Source organism: Tamandua tetradactyla, chromosome 1 (assembly GCF_023851605.1).
Source record: "Tamandua tetradactyla isolate mTamTet1 chromosome 1, mTamTet1.pri, whole genome shotgun sequence".
NCBI classification, from domain to species: Eukaryota; Metazoa; Chordata; class Mammalia; order Pilosa; family Myrmecophagidae; genus Tamandua; species Tamandua tetradactyla.
Genome location: NC_135327.1, coordinates 65,380,029 through 65,399,703, shown reverse-complemented (window position 1 = coordinate 65,399,703; position 19,675 = coordinate 65,380,029). Strand labels below are relative to the sequence as shown.

At 56.3% G+C, this 19,675-nt stretch overlaps 1 protein-coding gene across 14 annotated transcripts in view; it reads left to right on the top strand.

Annotated features, from left to right (window-relative positions):
- Positions 1-19,675, top strand: part of CAMK2B (calcium/calmodulin dependent protein kinase II beta) — a 131,212-nt gene that overhangs the window by 90,561 nt on the left and 20,976 nt on the right. For 10 of the 14 annotated variants that reach the window (XM_077118168.1, XM_077118220.1, XM_077118150.1 and 7 more), the window contains exons 6-12: positions 5,251-5,323; positions 10,536-10,638; positions 10,718-10,801; positions 11,567-11,661; positions 11,894-12,016; positions 12,663-12,746; positions 14,186-14,228. In XM_077118168.1, the coding sequence (XP_076974283.1) occupies positions 5,251-5,323; positions 10,536-10,638; positions 10,718-10,801; positions 11,567-11,661; positions 11,894-12,016; positions 12,663-12,746; positions 14,186-14,228 (605 nt within the window). Of the gene's footprint in view, positions 1-5,250; positions 5,324-10,535; positions 10,639-10,717; positions 10,802-11,566; positions 11,662-11,893; positions 12,017-12,662; positions 12,747-14,185; positions 14,229-15,892; positions 15,968-19,675 lie in introns of all 14 variants that reach the window. The other 4 variants (XM_077118187.1, XM_077118126.1, XM_077118158.1 and 1 more) reach the window with 1 other exon arrangement.

Here is a 19,675-nt window from a genome sequence, read left to right as displayed (position 1 = left end):
ACCAAGGCAGAGGCCAAAGAGTGGGGCACAGATGATGACAGGTGCTAGGGTCACCCATGATCGGTTTGGGGGCCAGGTGCACAAGGTTGGTGCCCCCGGGGCCTGTCACGGCGCCAGGCCCACCATGCAGCAGCCCAGACACACTGGGCCACTGTTTTCCCTCTCCATGGAAAACACCCCAACTACCCTGAACGGACTTCACCCATGGCCTCAGCTTCTTTTCACTTTCTTTGTCTCCTGTCATTACTTTGTGTCTCTGATGGACACACAGTCCACCCCCACTCCCAGTAGGATGTGCTGGGTCTGGGCAGCACCTCACTCAGCCAGAGCCCTGCCTGTCTGGTGACCCCTGACCCCCAGCCAGGCCGGGGACCGAGAGTGCCATCCTGGGAGTTGGGGTCCCTTCGGTCATGATGGGACTGCTTCACAGATGGGCTCAAGCAGAGAATGAGCTGTCCAGCTTTCCCTGGACCTTCAGAAGCTGCCCTGGCTGCTCGACTCCAGGGTGTGTCCCAACGGCAAGCTGCAGAGTGCCTGGACCTGGCCTTGCCCAGCACCTGTTCCTACTCTCCAGGGAATGGAGAATCCCCATGCAAAGAGCCCCCCCTGGGTATTTGGGGCCCCCTTCGAGTTTGCCTCAGGAGGTGGGGCCCTGGGTAGGAAATCATTTCTCTCTCTGCTACTCACAAATTCCTCCTCTTCTCTTGAGAACTCTATTGCCTCTCTCAGGGAACAGGTGCTCCATGGCCAAACCAAGAGGAGGAGTCCCTGAGGGGAATGCAGGGACAGGGGAGTTCCTTTGGAGGCTGTGGAGAGGTGAGAAAGAACAAGGAACACACTTACATAATCTCCTGGGCTGGGTCCCATGTGACCAAGTTGAGCGCCTTGGGGTTTTGTGTTTATAGGGCCAAGAGCCCCTTAGCAGGCCTTAAAAATCCCAAGCCTTCCTTGTTTTCACATTGAACCCATGCCCTGGACTGGAGAAGGGATGGTGGGGTCAAACACTTGACTCCCAGGTGACCCGAGTTGGGTTTGGCCTTTGTACTCACGTTTCTGCTCCCACCATGGCACATTGGTGGCACATAGGAGACCTGAGCACGTGTGGCTCAGTTACTCTGAGGGAGAAGCAACTTCAAAAGGACCAGAACTTGTGATGGCAACATGGCAAAGGAAGGGGAAGCTTGACTTACTCCACAAAACAGTTCTCCTGGAAGGGGTTGGTGTTGGCTCCACCCAGCCACGCAGAGTGTGATGATGGAAGCCTAGGCGGCAGGTCCCGGCATTGTGGGTGCAGATGACCTTCTCCACAGGTGGTTTGCAGGGCCTGCCAGAGCCTCAGGCTACTGAAATCTTGTGAATTTCTGTATGGGTCATGTCTCAAGAGGAAGGGGACTGAAGGGAAGGAATTGCTGTTCTGATCTCTCTTCTCACCAAGAAAGTGGGAGATACCTTTTGGGAGGAAGAGTTTTTATCTGAGAATTTGTAAGGAAACTTAGGGATGCTTTTCCAAACCAAGGAAAGCAGATTTCAAAGTATTTAGAGCTCACGTGGAAAACAAGCAAGCCAAGAAAACCTTAAAAAGGACCACAGCTCATGAAAGATGGCCAAGAGTGTCTCAGAAATGAGGATCTGACGGTCACAGAAGAACTGTAAGAGCATGGAACCTCCCTGGAAAGGCAGAAAAAATGCTGAAACAGGTTCAGACCCAGTGTGCAAAGCCGTGAGCCCAGTGGCCAAGCACCTGGCCATTACCCAAAGACAATTCTGTCCACCGAAGTGACATTTCAACCTGTTTTAGAGCATGGAAAGGGGCCCAAAGAAGGGTTGGCCATGACCTGGGGAATGTGGTCTGATGAACCAGGTAGCTAGAAGGTGGGGGCAGGACGTCATGACTGACGGGGGTCTGTCTTACCTCCTCCAAGGGAAGTGGCGTCAGCTGTGCAAAGGCAAGCCCCAGGTTGGGCCAGGTGGAGAAGCTCCCAGAGGGCAGGGAACTGCCACGAATGGATTTGCTCTCCCGGCCAGATAGACATTCTATCCCAGGCTGCAGTGGTCCCTCACATGTCAAGGCAACCTGAGTCATGGGGAAGGCCAAGGGAGGCAGAGAGGTGTAATCCCAAACCAGCATTCCAGGTAGAACTCTGGTTTGCTTCACAAAGCATTTTATGAGCTGTTGACCAAAGGTCAGCAAATGTTTTTGTCCAGTCCATCATGCACTTTGTCTTCTGTGAAATGGGGAACAGTCACAGTAACTGCCTCTTAGGATTTCTGTGAGGCAGGTGTTCCAAATGGGCCTGTTAGGACAGTTTTGGAGTTTTCTGCAGGCAGCATTGATGGCTGTTCTTAACGTGCCACGCAGGTGGGTCCCAGCCTGTGTTGTCGGAGTTATATACCTTGATCTCAGCAGCATTTGCAGAGTCTCATGTGATAGCCTTTTGGGAACCATGGTGAAACATAAACCCAAGGCTGGTAAACCCGAGCAGTTGCTGTGTCTCTGGTTTGGGTTCCATGATGCCGGCGGGGGTGGGCGGGGGAGGGCAGTTCTGAGGGAAGACGCTGACCCTGGCTTAGATGTATTGGTCAGTGGCGTGGGTAGACAAATTCATTGCCTCAACAAAAACTTATTGACCATCTTACTGTATGTTAGGCACTGAGGTCGCAAGAGAGAAGAAAAGGCCAGAGTGGCCTTCCCGTCAAGGAGGCATCAGCCCAGTGCAGAGAGATGGTGACCAGGCTGGGGGTGATATGAGCTAATAAGAAAATGGGACCTACTCGAGGCAGCTAGGGAGGACTTCCTGGAGGAAGAGGGAAGGTCTGAAGGAGCAAGATCTAGAAGACACAGACGTGTCTAAAAATCGAGATTTGCGGTGGTTTCTGTGGTCTGAAGCCTAAGCCAAACCGTGCCAGAGGGAGTGCTGGTTCCTGCCCTCCATCACTGTGTAGGATGTGGAGAAGTGTGTGTGTAAACTGGGCCCTGCCTGGGGTTCAAGGGAAGGGGGCACAGTACTTCTCCCTGACACCAGCTCCATAGAAGTGCCAGGGAAAGCTCTCAAAGGCAGAGGACATGCCAATCAGTGCCCCCTAGGTACAGGCAGATGGGGGTCGGCCTTTGGAGACTGTGGACAACCATGGTAGCCACTGAGAAGAGGGGGACAGGTTTGAGCATGAGAAAACAAAGGACACACAATGGGTTCTGGAGCCAGAAGGGCCTGAGGTTCCCTGGGCCCCTCCAGGAGCAGAACCAGGACTCCTGAGGATGCCAGAATCTGGCCGACGATGGAGAATAGCAGCATGGTGAGGAGGGATCTGGTCCCTGGAGGGGTTTGGAAAGCTTCCCATCATCCCCATCCCCTGTCCCTCGTATCCCCTGTCCCCCTATCTGGTGCTGCAGTGCAGGAGGGATGCAACCCCTGGGGGCCAGGAAGAGGCCTCATGCACGCCCAGCTTCACACTTTATGGAGAAACTCCATGGCTACCCTCCGTAGCTGAGCCAGGCTTCTGAATAGAACCTTCCTGGTCTGAGCAGATGCCCGGGGAGCCCCATTCTACTGTGTCCTGGGGAGGAGGCTAAGCCTCTTTACCTTGCCCTGGAAGCTCTGGCTGTAACTTTCCCTGACCCCTCCCTAGCCCTCCCTAGGGCTAGGTTGGGGCCTTTGAGAGAAAAAAGATGTGGCAGGTCCCAGGGGCCAGAAAAGATAACGTCCCCTCCACTCAGCCCGGCCCAGGGCTGAATGGGGGCCTCCTCTTGGCTGAGTTGGGGTGCAGTCGGTGCTGGGAGTGGGCCTAGAAATGAGCTCTCAGCACATGTCTGAGGTCTGCCCAGCTGAGCAAGGCCACCCCAGGCCCACTTCCCCCGGGGGGTCAGGTGGAGAGCCTGCCTGGGGCTGGGGCTCTAACAGGATGGAGCTGGTGGAGGACCCTCCTCACAGGGCATGCCCCCAGGAGGAGCTCAGCATGGCCTGCTCTGGGCATGGGTGGCCTCATGGGACGTGACATGTTCCAGATGGAGAACAGGGCTCTGGTGGGAAGGGCGCGACACCGCCCACCCATGCTGGCTGGCACACAGGGAGCCAGGGAAGAAGGGGTCCTGGGAAGCATGTCAAAGAGAAAGAGGAAGGTGGGGCCGGAGTGCTGGGACCTGAGTCCCCAGGGAGTGCTCCCTAGAGGAGGGCCCAGCCGAAAGGGTCTCCTCCCAGGTTTTGGCTAGCTTCTCTGATCCCTGTGAGCTTCAGGAATTCATCACCACTGTAGAATTTCTAGGTCTCTGGTGTCTTCCTGGAGGAAACTTGGATTCAATCTCTAATACAGTGGGCTGCGGTTTCCAGATGTGGCCAAAAGGAAGGGGGCTGTTTGAGAAAGAGGGTTGGCCCTCCTCCCTACTCAGAATTGCTTTGAGACCATCAGGGCCTGCCCTGCCCCTCCCAACCTTGGTTACCCCTATACTCTGTCCACACTCACCTTGGCAGGTCAGATTTGCCAGCCACCAGACTGGGGAGGGGGTGCACCAGGAAAAGAGTGGGTTTCTGTGTAAGTCCCTGTTGGGGCCTGGCTCCTTCAATAGACCAGGGCAGAACAGAGAAGGCAGCAGCTTGCTTGGGGCAGAGTGGCCCCTGTCTCCCCTCCCCTGTGGAAACACCTTGATTCTAACCCAACTGGGGCTCTAGCTCCAGGCTCACGCTCCTCCACGGAATCCTTCTGCACCCACCACAGCCCTGCCCATGGCACTGTCCCCCACCCCACATACATCCTCTGCCTCTTCCGGGCCCCTGCTTGTCCCCACTTCCCTCCCCACCTCCATGCTCCCCCCTTGCTCCTCTTCCCTCCCCCTCCCTACCTCTCCACCCTCCTTCTCCCCACCTCCATGCTCCTCCTCCTCCCCAGCAAGACCCACTGGCCTCTCCATTATGGTTGAAAGGGAAAGTCTGGGAGGAGAGGGGCGTGGGTCTCTCTCTGCCTGGACCCTCCACCCTGAGTTCACATTATCTCTAAAACATCTTTTCCAGAAAAGCCTAGGGATTCCAGCCCTCCACCCACCCAGGCCCTCCTCTTGCTCCTCCCCCACCTCCAGGTTGCTCACTAACCACAACCTGGTGTCTGTAGTCACTCTCAGCCTCCCTACCCCTACTGCCCACCACGGGGCCTTGCACTAACCTCCCTGGTATTGTAATCACCCCCTCCCCCAAGGCCTGCACCTACCCCCACCCCCAGCATTGGGCCCACACACTAACGCCCCCTGGTGTTTGCACGCAGTCACTGCATCCAGCAGATCCTGGAGGCGGTTCTCCACTGCCACCAAATGGGGGTCGTCCACAGAGACCTCAAGGTGAGTCCCCCACCCCCACGCCTCCCACCCTGTCGTCTGTTGTCCATTGTCCGTGTGTCTCTGTACTGCATGCTGGTTTAAAGGAGGCCTGGTCAGAGCAGAACAGTGCCTCTCCTCATCCTAACACCACACCCCAATGGACGCTGCGTGTGGGACACATCCCGAGTAGGGCTGTGTGTCTCTGCCAGCGTGTGTGTGTGTGTGTGTGTGTGTGTGTGTGTGTAATACAGTCATTGCCTGGCCTCTGGGAGCCTTGCTGGGTTTGCAAGGGCAGTTGACAGAAATCAGCTTATTATCAAAGACCCACTGGGGACACTTCCTCTGCCCTTGGCCGGGGGGAATGGGTGAGGAGCCTCCAGGAGAGGAAGAGCCTATAGAGAGCAAGGCTGTGAGATGCTGGGGGGGGTGGGGGGGTGGTATAGAGTGGGGTTCCCTCCATCCCCTTCTCTTAGACTCTCCCTCATGACTACAGCTGTGGGCAGAGCAACCAGACTGTCCTAAAGGAAGCTTGTCACCTGCCAGTGTGCCAGGGTGGTGGGAAACAGGGCTGGGAAGGTAGCTGGGGGCAAAGAGGCACTTTGGAAAAAGTCCCCTCCCAATCCCTCTTCCCTTAAGCCTCCCTGCTCCCTCTCTGCTCCCCCTCCCTCCCCCTTATCCTCTTCCTTTCTCCTCTCTGTACTTCCCTCCCTCCTCCCTCCCCGCTGTCTTTCCTCTCCTCCCTTCTTCAACCCCAGCTCTCTCCAGGGCTTGGTTCTGGGCCTGTTTCTCTCCAGGGTGGTGGTGTGTGCCTCTGGGCCTGTCCCCCTGCTTAGAGACCTAGTTTGTGGCATTTGGGATGGGGCCTGGGCTGCACTGGGGCCACACCCTTCCTGAGGTCAGGAACTGGGGCCCAGTGGGTTTCTGCAGCTGCCCTGGGCAGGTCAGGGGAGCTCCCCGGTGGGGTACCCCCAGTCACCCATGAGGGGCTGCTGGTCTTCCACATGCCTGCTCCTCTCTGCATGTCTGTCTGGCGGTCCCCTTGAACCACTCTGTTCTCTGTCACTGTGTGTGGGGGTGTGTTTCCCCTGGGAGTGGGGGGGACTCTCTGGTGCTCTCCCCCAGAGCAGGGTGTTTGTGGGGCCTACCGCATGGACTTGCTCATCCTCCTGTGTGTGAGGATGGTGACTTGTCCTCCCACCTTGGTTTTGTTAATGTTGAGGCCAAGACACAGAAATCGAACCAGTGCTTCGTTCCCACCCCAGGTGAGACCTGGGAGCAACAGAATCCCTGCTGGAAAAGAGAAAGGTTGGAGGGGGGACAAGAAGGGAACAGAAGCCCATGGCTTCACCTCCCTTGCCAGGGGGTGCGGGGGCAGAGCAGTGCCTCCTTTTGTGGAAAGCAACCCAACCCACCATGTTCCTTAGGGCAGGTCTTATATATATATATATATGTATTTTATTTAATTAAGAAATCTTCACACATATGCAGTCCATACATGGTATACAATCAGTGGCTCACAAAAGCATCACACAGTTGTGTACTCATCACCATGATCATTTTTAGAACATTTGCATCACTCCAGAAAATGAAATAAAAAGAAAAAAGAAGAAAACTCATATGTCCCATACCCCTTACCCCTCCCTCTCATTTACCACTAGTATTTCAATATGCCCAGTTTTTTTACCCTTTGTCCCCCCGTTATTTATTTCTTATTCTTACTTTTTCACTCATCTGTCCATACGCTGGATAAAAGGAGCATCAGACACGAGGTTTTCGCACTCACACAGTCATATTGTAGAAGCTATATAGTTACATAGACCTCTTCAACAATCAAGGCTACTGGAACACAGTTCAACACAGTTCAGGTACTTCCCTCCAGCTACTCCAATACACTGTAAACTAAAAAAAGGGTATCTATATAATGCATAAGAATAACCTCCAGGATAGCCTCTCGACTCTGAAATCTCTCAGCTACTGAAACTTTATTTTTGTCTGATTTCTCTTTTCCCTCTTTTGGTCACGAAGGCTTTCTCAATTCCATAATGCTGGGTCCCAGCACATCCCGGGATTTCTGTGCTATACTGCCAGGGAGATTTATACCCCTGGAGTCATGTCCCACATGGGAGAGAGGGCAATGAGTTCACCTGCTGAGTTGGCTTAGAGAGAAAGGCCACATCTGAGCAACAAAAGAGGTTCTCTCTTAGACATAATTATAAGTAGGCTTAGGCATAATTGTAAGTAGCTTCTCCTTTGCAAGAATGAGTTTCATAGGAGCAAACCCCAAGATCAAGGGCTCAGCCTATTGAATTGGTTGTCCCCACTGCTTGCAAGAACATTAGAAATTCCCCAGATGGGGAAGTTGATTATTTCCTCCTTTCTTCCCAGTCCCCTAAGGGGACTTTGCAAATACTTTTCTATTCTCTGCCCAAATTACCCTGGGATATAATGCGGCATCACAGTAATCTGTACAAACCACCAGGATCTTGTACCCTGTTCAAAATTCCATGTAATTATGGTGTTCAACTAAACTGAGCATACAAATTAAATTAGATGTAAATTTTGCACCAAATAAACACCCCTTCCTTTGGTCTCACAAGTTGAAGTTTGAAAATCTGGACCATATCATCCTTTACCCTGTATTCTGTTTTGCCTCAGTCCTATCCAGATCAGCTTCATTCATATCTCTAGTTGAATTGTTATCACTTTCTCAACTTTTTAAACAGTTGTTGTATGGAGTATTGCTGACTTCCAAAGCTTCAGAGCTCTAACGCTGAGTCTCAGGTGTCCTATACATACTTGAAGTTTCAGGGAATGACCAGGTTTGACTCAAACAGCTCAGTATCCCAGAATTTATAAATAATAGTTACAACTCCTGAAATATGTGACTGCTGTAAGAGCTTACAATCTAGGACTCTTTACAATAGGGCCCAACCTGATAACCCATGCTCTCGACTTCAGTTCATTGAATTTTTATATTATAGGTGGTCTATATGATTGAGGCATGATAATATTTGTCATTCCTTCTTGTGGCTGCTCAGTGGCCCGTTGTGTACAAACACCACAGGTTTTCCTACCTTCCCTTAATTGTTGTACCCTTAGGCCACCTCCATCCATTACAAATTGTGAACACTGCTGGTTAGGGCAGATCTTGGTGGGTTGACCCCACGAGACGCAAGGAGGGGGCAGAGAGCAAAGAGGAAGCCGTGCCTGAATCTCAGGTGGCGTCTCCTCAAGGGGCTGTGAAGGCTGCTGGAGGAAGTGGGTCTTCATCCTGCAGTCCCTGGGAACTATAAAGAAGGCAGCAGAGCTCTGGGATGTTAGTTGGAGTCAGAGGCCTTCGTTCTCCAGGGCTGGCCACAGCTGAGCCCAGGGGACACTGGTTCCAGCCCATCCCCCGATGTCCCCCTAGCATCGGCCAGGCCTGGCCTGGAGCTGAGTGGGAGTGGCTGGGAAGATTAGACCGCACCTCCCATGCTCCCACCCAGGACCTTGGTGCCCAGCTCTTTCCAGGGACCATATCTTCCTGCTGCTCCCAGGGGAAGACACTTGTCCGACTTTCTTTCGGGGGAGGGGGGGCAGCAGGCTGGCTGGGAAGAGGTGCATGGCATGGCACTTCTGATCCAGGAGGGTCTGCTTAGGCTCCACGCCCAGGTCCAAGGCTTCCCAGGAGCCCCCTAAGGAGACTTCTGCATGCTACTTCCAGAATCAAAGCTTCCTTCTCTGGGCTGGAGATTCCACCCCTCTTCACCTTCATACTTTTAGAGGTGGGGTGTGTGGGAAGATCAGGCTCCCCTGTCCCGTTCACATTGGCAAAATCAAGATCAGGAGCCTCTGAGCCCCCACGGCAGGCCCTGGCTTGGGACTGAGAGATTGCCCTCCTCGTCCCATGCCAGGTCCTGGTGGAACCTCCAGGTATGTGCTTGATGGTGAAGGATGGCGTGGCCCCCTAGGTGTTGCTCAGGAATGGAATTGACCCCAAGTGTGCCACCTTAGGGACAGGCAGGACCCCAGCATTTCCCCTTGGGGATGGACATGACCTCCAGTCTATCACCTTGGAGACAGGTGTGACCCCCACTGTTTCCCCCTGGGGACAGGCATGATGCCAGCATGTCACTTTGGGGATAGGTGTGACTCCTAGCATTTCCCCTCGGGGATGGGTGTAACCCCCAGGGTGTCACCGCAGAGCTCCAAAAGGCACAGGTCTTCCCATGTGGAGTTCCCACATTCCATCTATTCTCAGGGCCACTTTTCCCATTTAAACTCTGACTTGAGACGAGCCTCGCCACCCATGGTGATGAGGCTGTTTTGTTTGCTGCGTCTTGTCCTTGATGGTGCAGAAAGCAATAGTAAGACCTTTCAGCACGCAGTGCCATAGCTCTGATGAAACACAGCCTCCCTTGCTCTGTGCAGCTGCCCCGGCTCCAGCAATGAAGGAGCCCACTGAGGATGCGGGTGGTGGGGTGGGGGTGGGGTGCTCTAGGCAGTGCTGCCCGCTAGGGTTGCCAGGGAAGGGAGCATGGGAAGGGGTGGTGCAGCATGTCAGCGGACACAGGGTCCTGGGCTGCCTTAGCCTCACAGCTCCCCCTGGCCATGCCTGTCAGGATGGGGCGTACCTGTAGAGCTGGCCTCCTCATCACAGGTGCCGGAGCAGACCCCACGGGGGTCTCCCACAGCAGCAGGCCCTCTGACCTGCCCTCCCAGTAGTCAGTCCTCTGTGCTTCTGGTGGGGGAGGGTGTCACTGTTGGGGCTTGGGAGAGAGGGAGACGCCTTCTCTCCTGAAGGGGGTCCTGTGCAGTGGGAGATCCATGCAGCCTCTCCCTTGCTCTGCACCAGGGCTGTTGTCCCAAGCAGAAGAGCCTCCCGAACCCCTGCCTGTGGAGTACCATCAGGACACTAGGTGTGCTTCAGGGTGCTTTCCAGGACACTGGGCTCTCGAGAAGCTGCTCCAGGGAGAGGGGTGGGCTGGGGGCAGACCCAAGGGCCTGGAACTCTCTGGAACTCTGGCTGCCCTGAAGTTGGGTGACTGCCTGGACAGCAGGAGGTGGCTGGCTGGGCCAGCTGGTGTCAGGCATGCCCCCAGGACACCTGCGTTGGGGAAGGGGAGGGGTCATTACCGGGGTCGGGCCTCTTTAGCCCCTCCTGCAAACTGCGGCTGTCTGTTTTGTTTTCTCATGTGCTCCCTGGAACACTGCGGGTTGTGAATAACGTGTGCTCGGCTCCCACACGCCGCAGCCTGAGAACCTGCTCCTTGCCAGCAAGTGCAAGGGTGCTGCCGTGAAGCTGGCCGATTTTGGCCTCGCTATTGAGGTGCAAGGGGACCAGCAGGCATGGTTTGGTGAGTGCCTGGGTGGCAGGTGGGTAGGTGGGTGTCATCCCAGCGGTTCCCCACTCACACCATCCTTTTTGCCTACTAGGGTTTGCTGGCACACCAGGCTACCTGTCCCCAGAGGTCCTGCGCAAGGAAGCCTATGGCAAGCCTGTGGACATCTGGGCATGTGGTGAGGCCAGGTCATGGGGGTGGCTACCTGTGGGGGCAGCCAGGGGCAGGAAGGCCAGGGCTGGTGCAGGAATCTCATGCTCCAAGTGCTCCCCTCGGTCGTCCTGGCGCCTGTCACCCTGGGCTGGAACCTTCTCTCTAAGGCTGGCCTGGACAACCTGCCAGGAGCCCTTCACTGTCAGACTTAGGCAGTGGCAGGGGTGGTTGGGGTGGCTTCTAAGGTGTTGCTGTGTGTTGTGGAGAATGCCCATCACCTCAAATGCCTAACTCTGCGCTTAGCCAGCAGGCGGCACCGGTATAGGGCCAAGAGGGATTGGAGGGTCTGCTCCACGGGCACCTCCCAGGCAGGGGTCTCCACAGCAGCAGCGGCCCAGTGGGATAAATGATTGAAGTTAGTCGAGGCACGGAGGTCTAGGGGGGCGTGCCAGCTCTTTATGGCAACTTGTCTGAAATTCGGTCCTGTTTTTCCGGTAGAGATGCAAATGTTGGCCTGATGTAACCAGCGGGAGGTGGGGGTGGAGGCAGTGGCAGGAAGGCCACCAGGGGAACTGCCCCCGGGGGGGCGGGCGCTCACTGTTAAGGCACCACAGCTGTGAGTGATCCGATCTCATAGCCACTTCAGCTGTCAGGTGGCAGGGCCGGGACCCTCGCTTAGAGGACCCCTGAGACCCCGGCAGGTGGGCTCGTGGAGGGCCTTGGGAGGGCCAGCATGTGGTCTAGGGCTGCCGGTGCCTGAGCATGCACACTCACAGCCCCTGCCCCCCAGGGGTGATCCTGTACATCCTGCTCGTGGGCTACCCGCCATTCTGGGACGAGGACCAGCACAAGCTGTATCAGCAGATCAAGGCTGGAGCCTATGATGTGAGTGCTGGACTCCTGGCCTAGGGAAGGGCACAGAGCTCCCCCTCCGCCTGCTGTGTGGGGGCGGCATGGGTGGGTCAGGGCTGGTCCTCAGGGTGTCTGTCTGCAGGGTGGTGGGAGAACAAGTTGGAGAGAAGGTCCTCTTTCCCAGTGGGGATGGCCAGGCTGAAACCTTGCTCCCATCTGGGGGAGGGGGTTTCACACGCTGTCCGGAACTTTTTTCCTCCTCTAGTTCCCATCCCCCGAGTGGGACACTGTCACTCCTGAAGCCAAAAATCTCATCAACCAGATGCTGACCATCAACCCCGCCAAACGCATCACAGCCCATGAGGCCCTCAAGCACCCATGGGTCTGCGTAAGTCAACTTCAGTGCCTGTTGGCAGAGGCTTCCTGGGGGAAGAGAACTTGGAATCTGCAAAGAGGGAGTCCTGGGGGGAGCTTTGGAGCCTGCATAAATGTGGACCTGCAGGGGCCTCAGAGCTTGCAGGAGACCTCCTAAGGGGAAGCTCGGGGCCTGCAGGGGGTGTCCTGGGGGACCTTGGAACCTGTGACCCTCTGGTAGAAGCTCTCTCTAGGCTTCCTCCGTGAGGCTCTTCCCAGCTCTTGTTGCCTGCAGCAGGAGGAGCCCTGGTTCCTGCACCCCATGCATTTGATTTCAGCCCTTGAAGCATGTTTACAGGCCTCTAATCTGGGAAAGGACCAGGTGCTTGAAGGATGTGTGGAGGGTGAAGGAGCCCCTCCTGTGATACCAGGCTTTGTGTTACCGTAGCAGGGAGCAGCGAGGCTGGGCTGATGAATTGAGGGCTGAAGTTACAGAGATGGGGGAAGTGAGGGGACAGGTAGGGACAGGCAGCCAGGGCCAGGGGCCTTGCTTTGTGGCAGGTGGTGGCCCCTGAGAGCCACAGGCCTGCTGCCCTGGGTATCTCCCCTGACCCCCAGTGCCTCCAAGCTGACCATCCTTGGGGTTCTCTGTGGCCTGTAACTGTTCTCTTTCCTCGCAGCAACGTTCGACAGTGGCCTCCATGATGCACAGACAGGAGACTGTGGAGTGTCTGAAGAAGTTCAATGCCCGGAGAAAGCTCAAGGTGAGCGTGCCTACTCCTTTTGGGGTGGGGGCGGCACTGGGGAGGAGCCATGCCCAGCACGCTCCTTGACCCATGCAGGATGTAGCATGCTTGGCTGTGGCCCCACATGGCCCAGGGAAGGGTCACCCGGTCCTGGAGGGGCCTGAGCTGGTCCTCTGGAGAGCTCCTGTGTGGAAGGAGTTGGGGAGAGCTTCCTCCGGGCAGCAGAGGAGAAGGCTGCATCTGTGGTTTTGCAATGAAGGAGAGCAGCAGCTCCTGACAGCAGGCTGCTCGTCAGTACAGTTGGAGACCAAACATGTGGATGGTTTCAGTCCCTAAGTGCCCTTCCCAGTGCTCTGGAACCTTGGGGAGCTGCCTCTGGGGATGTGGGCCTGGCCTCCAGATGCAGAGCCAGCCTCCCTGAATTGTCCACACCAGCCCCCTGAGCAGCTCTCCCACTTTGAGGGGCTGTATATACTGTGTTCCCTGATTTCTTCCTCATATCTGTTTGCTCCACATCTAGGATTCCTAGATTCCCAGGCACCCAGGCATTGGAAGGGAGAGATGTTTTTGGAGGGCAAGCGTAGGGTGGTATTGTGAAATGTGCCCTTTTATCAGTCATTTACTCTTTAGTATGAATGAGTTTAGAAGTTTCCGTCTCAGAGCAGATTTTAGGAAGGAAAACACGAGATATTCACTCTGATGCTTGGGTGAGTAAGGGCTGAAGTCAGGGAGTGTGGTGGACACTGGAAGGAGGTGGCCACTGCCTGGGGAACCCAAGGCACTCAAAGGCAAGCTGGATCTCCTTCCTGTGCTTGCCAATGCTGGTCCTGTTGGAGGGACTTTTGGGGCCCTGACTGCCTTCTCCCTAGAGATTGTTGATGTAGATGACAGAGCATCCCAGTCTTGGGTCCAATTACCTACTGGCCGAGGGCCCTCCCCCAACCCCCAAAAAGAGCATTTGCTTCTTCTATTGAATTGCAGAACAGACGCCAAAACACTTCTGAGGAGCAGGCCCTCAATGTAGGCAAGGCCTACATTGCAGCCCTTGTAGGCCCTGGGTTGGCGTGGCCGTGTGCTAGCCATGGAGAGGCAGGGCGGCCAGGAAATGTGGGCATGTGTGCACACCCTGGTGAAGTTGCTTTGTGGTGATGCTGTGGCCACTGATGGACCTGCCCACCACCCAGAGGCTTTGTGGGATTGCTGATCAGCAGGGTTTTACTGCTGGGATACATCACCATGTTTAATTCTGAAAATAGGTGATTTGTCTGGGGTACAGCTGGTAAGTTTCTGGGAACCCGTCCGGCCAGGCCCCAGCAAGTCCTTGAGCCTCGAATGTGGGGGTGAGGTGGGGTGGTGACTTTGGCCCAGGAGGTCGGAGGTGCAGCAACAGAAGACATGAGGGGACATCCCAGCAAATGGCCGAGAATCTGGGCTTCATCTGTGTGTTTCTTCCCCAGGGAGCCATCCTCACCACCATGCTGGCCACGCGAAACTTCTCAGGTGAGAACTGTCTTTCTCCAGGACTGACTGAGGTGCTCCCGCCTCGTCCTGCAGGCTTGAGCTAGCCCATTCACCAGCTGGGTCCACGGCCAGGAGGTTCTGAGACTGCCTGCCAGGGACTTCCCCTCCCACCCCTTTCTCACCACCACCCAGCCCACCATTGCCCCGCCCATCTCTAGCCTCGCCCGCCACCATCTCCACCAACGCCCTGCCTATCATTCATTGCCTCGCCCACCACCACCACCTCTTCCCCTCATCTCTACTGCCGCCCTCCATCTCACTTATCACCCCACCCATCTTTCACCACCGACCTGCTTATCAGTCACCTTCTCGCCCATCTCTGGCCGCAGTCCAGTTCCGTCGGCCCTCCTCCACTGCCCTGAAGCCCCTGTTCCCAGCCTCAGGCCTTTGCCCTCAACCCCCGAAGGTTGCAGAAGGCCTGGGCACCCTGGCTGGGGCTTCTCTGTGACCCTCCCTCTGGCCCAGCCATTTCCCCAGCCAGGCCTCAGGAAGCCATTTTCAGCCACACACCCTGTCACCGTGCTTGGTCTCTGTGTCCCTCCTTCTGACACGTCCTGTGTCTCGGAGTCCACGCCCTCCGAATGTCTGTCTGCCGCTGCCCGGAGCCTGCAGTTCCGCCGTGTGTCTGTCCAGGTGTTGGGCGGGCAGCTCTGTGGCCCTCGTTCTGTTTGGAACCCTCTGAGCACCCATTCTGTGTATGTGACGGGGCAGCTGGGGTCTGGAGGCAAGTTGGGGGTCAGCAAGAGGAGGCTCAGGGGAGCCTCAATTCTAAGCTCGGGACCCGCTGGCCGCTGCTGGCTCTCTCTGATCACTAGAGGACTGGTGGGATGGAGGGCACTGCTGGCTACTTCAGAGAGTGATGCCCCATTGCGCTGGGGGCACCTTCAGGGGTCCTGAGCCGCCCCCAGAATAGAGCTGGAGGCCCCCTGTGCCTGGACGAACTGTCCCTGTTGCGTCTCTGTGGGTTGTCTGTGCAGTTCCGGCTCTCTCGTGTTGTTCGTTGCACACTCCCTGTCCCCCACCTCCCACTTCCCATCCTGTCCTGTTACTCTTGCTGTGACACGGCCCCTCTGGGATGGGCTGCATGCGGTCACACCAACGCTAACGGGATGCGTCCTGTCTGCTGCTATATGGGCCCCACGGCCTCGGCCCGTGTTTCCCACCCCCCAGAGGCCCTGCTCACCCAGAAGCCCCCAGCTGGGGTTTTCTAAGGAGAAAGGAGGCAAATGCTTTTCAAATGTGAATCAACCTAGATCTTGTTTTCACTCTCCTTGTGAAAGGGATCCTGGAGCCGACAGTCTCACCTCTTACCTAAACTTTAACTCTAACCTTCTTCTGCTTCCTTTGTCTCTTTTCTTCCCTTATCTTGCCCCCTCCAACCCTGTCTGTGTCTTCCTTCTCCCCTCCACTCCTCCATCATGGCTCCTCTGTCCTCACCTGTCTGTGCCCCCCCACCCCCACCCCTGCTCTCCCCTTCCTGCCGCCCACCCTGTCTGTGTCTGCCCCACCCTAATGCCACCCCTGTACATGGCTCTCCTCTCCCTCTCCTTCCCTGCCCCGTCTGTGTCCACTGCCCCTCTCCCTCCACTGTCACGGCTCCCCTCCCTGGCCCCCCTCCCCCGTCTCTAACCCGGTGCTAACAGTGGGCAGACAGACCACCGCTCCAGCCACAATGTCCGCCGCGCCCTCCGGTGCCCCCATGGGGCTGGTGGAACAAGGTAGATGTGTCTTGACCAGCGTCCCGCCCGCTGCCCGCTGTCCCCCCACCCTGGTCAGCCCTGTCAGCATGCAGCCATTACATGCAACCCTGCCTAGGCGCCAGGCCCCTGGGAGGCCTCCCCCACAGGGACAACCCCCAGCAGAGACCATACATGGCTCAGGCAGCTGCCCGGCTTGTCCCTGGGCCTCAGTTTACTCTTCTTCAAATGATAGACTAGACCCAGATGGCCTCTCAGGCCCTGCCAAGCCCCATGTGCATTTGGCTCAAATGGCCTGAGAGGATGCCCCTTGGGCCCTGGACCCTGAGAGCTGGGTGTCAGTTGACCGTCTTTTCTGAGCCCCGGCTCAGAACAGCCTTGGTCCCCAGGAAGGCTGTGGGCCTGCTGTGGTCAGTCCTGAGTGGGGGGCCATGCCAGAAGGGTCAGGAACGCAGAGCCCCGCCGTGACAAACCACTGGGGTCTCATTTGGTGCCCTGTCCCTGTCCCACCCACTTGCCCCAAGGAGCGGAGCCCACACATCCTGTGCCATGCCCTTCCATCGGGACCTGGGGTCCCTGCCTTGTGCCGGCAACACCTGCCCCCTGTCCCAGATGTCTTCACCTGCCTCTTGCACGGCCTGCGGTGCTGAGGGGCCTGTGCGCGTGGGGAGCTGTGGGGCCCGGAGCCGTGACCTGGTGCTGCTGAGTCCCCACGTGCATGTCCGAGCCTTGGAGGCTGTCCTCAACCCTGAGCGGGAGACATGGGGCCTGAGAATGATCTTCGGCCTCCTCACGGGGCTTCTTCTAGGGCCTTCCTGCCTGTCCTAGCCCTGGCGAGGGGACAGCTGGTTCTGCCGACTTGCTCTCCTGGGGCCATGCAAGGACCTGGCTCTTGGGACCTGACTGCCGAGGGGCCTTGGGCACAACTCTACCACCTCTGGGCTCCATTTTCTCCCTTATATGAAGGAGACCAAGTGACCACCAGGCATTCGAGTTGGTCACTCCTCAGTTCCATAGCCCAGGCCGAGGCCAGTGCATGTTCAAGGCAGGTAGGGGTCCCCGTTAGCTTCCTCAGAGCCTCAAGCAGCTGATTGGATGGTGCAGGAGGTGCCAAGGCTTCAGGGTGCCATCTGTCCTCCCTTACTCACACTCCAAGGCCCACCCCGACTCGGTAGCTGATACAGGGCATGCAGCCAACACCTCCTCCCCCAGAGAGCCCTGAGTGCCTCTGAGGGTGGCTCAGGGCAAAGCTACCCTGCATTGAGGAGGATCTGTAGACCCTCACATGAGTCATGTCTGCCCGAATTAAGCACGGAGGACCTAGTGGCAGGCAGGAGGCCCGGGAAGGTCATCCTAAGAGAGAGGGAGCGCCGTGCATTAGAGAGAAATGAGCCTGGGAGCTCTGCTGCCCAGGCAGCAGAGACGTGGAACAGGACTGGGGTGCCGGCTCCACCTCAGAATGCCAGCCTTGCCTGCCAGCAACACATGGTGGCCTGCATGGGGCGCGTGCATGTGCAGTCAGCCCAGCCACCAGGGACAGGGGTGTTCTGCATGTGGAGGAGCCCAGCATGGCCATTCCAAGCAACCCCACAGGGAGCCGGCTAGGAGATGTGGCAGGAAGCACCCTGAGCGAGTGAGGTCAGTCCAGAGGGGCTATTTCCCCAGCTGGCCAAGCCAGACCCCATAGCGCTCATGCAGTTGGGCAGGAGGTCTCCATGCCCAGGCCACCACCTCTGCATGATGCAGCACTGGCTGCCGGTCTGGTCCTGCCATTCAGACCTCTTGATGGCTGTGGCACCCCCTCAGCCAGTGGGAGGGTTGAGGTGCTTTGGGCACAGCAGTGACCCCGGTCATTGTAGAGCAAGTTGCGGGACAGCAGTTAATATAAATGTCCTCATGTCCCCACCTGGCTTTCACTGTGTGTCCTCCTGCAATGGACAGGCAGATGGGGACAGCTGCAGAGGTCCCACCTCATCGGAGCATGTCATGGCTTTCCCAGGGAATGCCAGATACAGTTCAGGGGCGGAAGAGTCTCTCCTTGTCTCTCAAGAGGCCAGGGAGCTCCAGGCGTCTGGGGTACTATGCCTGCTAAGTCTAGCTTTGGTCCTTGCTGCACATAATAAATGCATTTAATTCAAGAAGGCCCGGGGCACCTCTTGCTCTGCCTCTGACTTCTGGTGCAGAAGCAGCAGGGCTGGCCAGATTCTGGCCACCAGAAACCTGAAGTCAGTCCAGGGTAGAGGAAATACCTCCCCTAGGGACAGTGAGCTCCAAAACATCACAGCCTGTGCTCCCCATACTCTCCTCAGGGAAGTAGCTATTCCCCAAAATATTCAGAGGGTTTGTTTTTTTGAAAAAGGGGGTGGGGGTGTCATAATGGAAAATGTTTGGGGGTTGACTAAAATCACACCAATGTCTTTACTGTGGGACTTCTCAGAGTCTTAGGTGTTCATTTTATTTATTTATTCTATCAATAACTGTTAATCTTTTGAGTTACATAGTTTGGAAATGTGGGTTTTGAGTGAATTAGGGATATAAATGGAATCCTTTTAAGCCCAGAGACAGTCATTCAAGCCAGCTCTTCATGAAAAAGCTGTCAGATTGGCCTCTGAGCCCATGAGCTTGATATATGTCCTCCTTTCCTGGGGAAAAATCCAGTCTGGAAAGGAACAAAGGGGAAGATGACGGCAAAGCCATGTTCCTGCTGCCGTGGGGGGTGCTGGACTCGTGACAGCAATACCGAGGCCAGGCAGAGACCTCACAGGACTGGCCAGTGCTGGTCTAACTCTGAATCCGGCTGGGCTGCCACCCTGTGATGCTGAAGGCCAACTCTAGGCTCTATCCCACAGGGAGGAGGTCCAGTTCGCCTCCATGAATCAACCATTTTAAATCAGCCATGTCTTTGAAATGCACATTCTTTATAAAAGATGGTAGGGGGGTTCTGCTGTTGTGCCTCTGCTCGGCTCCCTGTGATTAAGTGCCTTCAAGATAAGGCTTAATGCCTACCATCTCCCAGCCAATCCCCGTGTCAACTCCATTCCAGCTGACCAGCACAGCATTCTCATTGTCCGGCAGGGCAGGCCCTGCCACCCACTTCTGGGATGTCCCTTGGCAAGTCCAGGCTAGCTGGGAGTGGCTCTGCTTTCCTGGTATTCTGCAGCAGTTAGAAGTGGGGTAGGGAGACCTTTCATACTTCTTTCCTAAAAGATTCTTATGAATCTGTAGGTGCTGTGTGCAGTGGGCATTGGGGAAAGGGGAGAAAGGCTCGGGCAGCCCCAGTCATCAGAGGAGGAGCTGGGATGGCTAGGGGACTGAGGGGGTATGGCCCCTTTCCTGTGTGTTCAGAACTGGCACAGGAAAAAGGGGCCAGCTCACCCCAGGTGAATCACTCAGTACCAGAGTCGCCCCCAAGGGTATGGGTTATAGGGGCTTTAGCTGCAGTGAGGGAGTGATGTTTAACATCAGCTGCAGATAAATGGGGTGCATGCCTTCAAGGGCAGGGAGCATTTCTGGTTCCTGGGACGACCATCTGTGTATTGGGCAGTGTAGGGGTGCCTTGTATTGGTGGTGTTGTATCTGGCTGGGACTAGGGAGGGGTCAGGTCCAAAGGAGATGCAGAAGGGTGGTGAGCTCTGTGGCCCCTTGCCTCACTGGGGTTCCAAGACCTTCTGACAGGGGTGTGGGTGGGAATGAATCCCACAGAGAGGACAGCCAGGAGTCAGGTTCCTA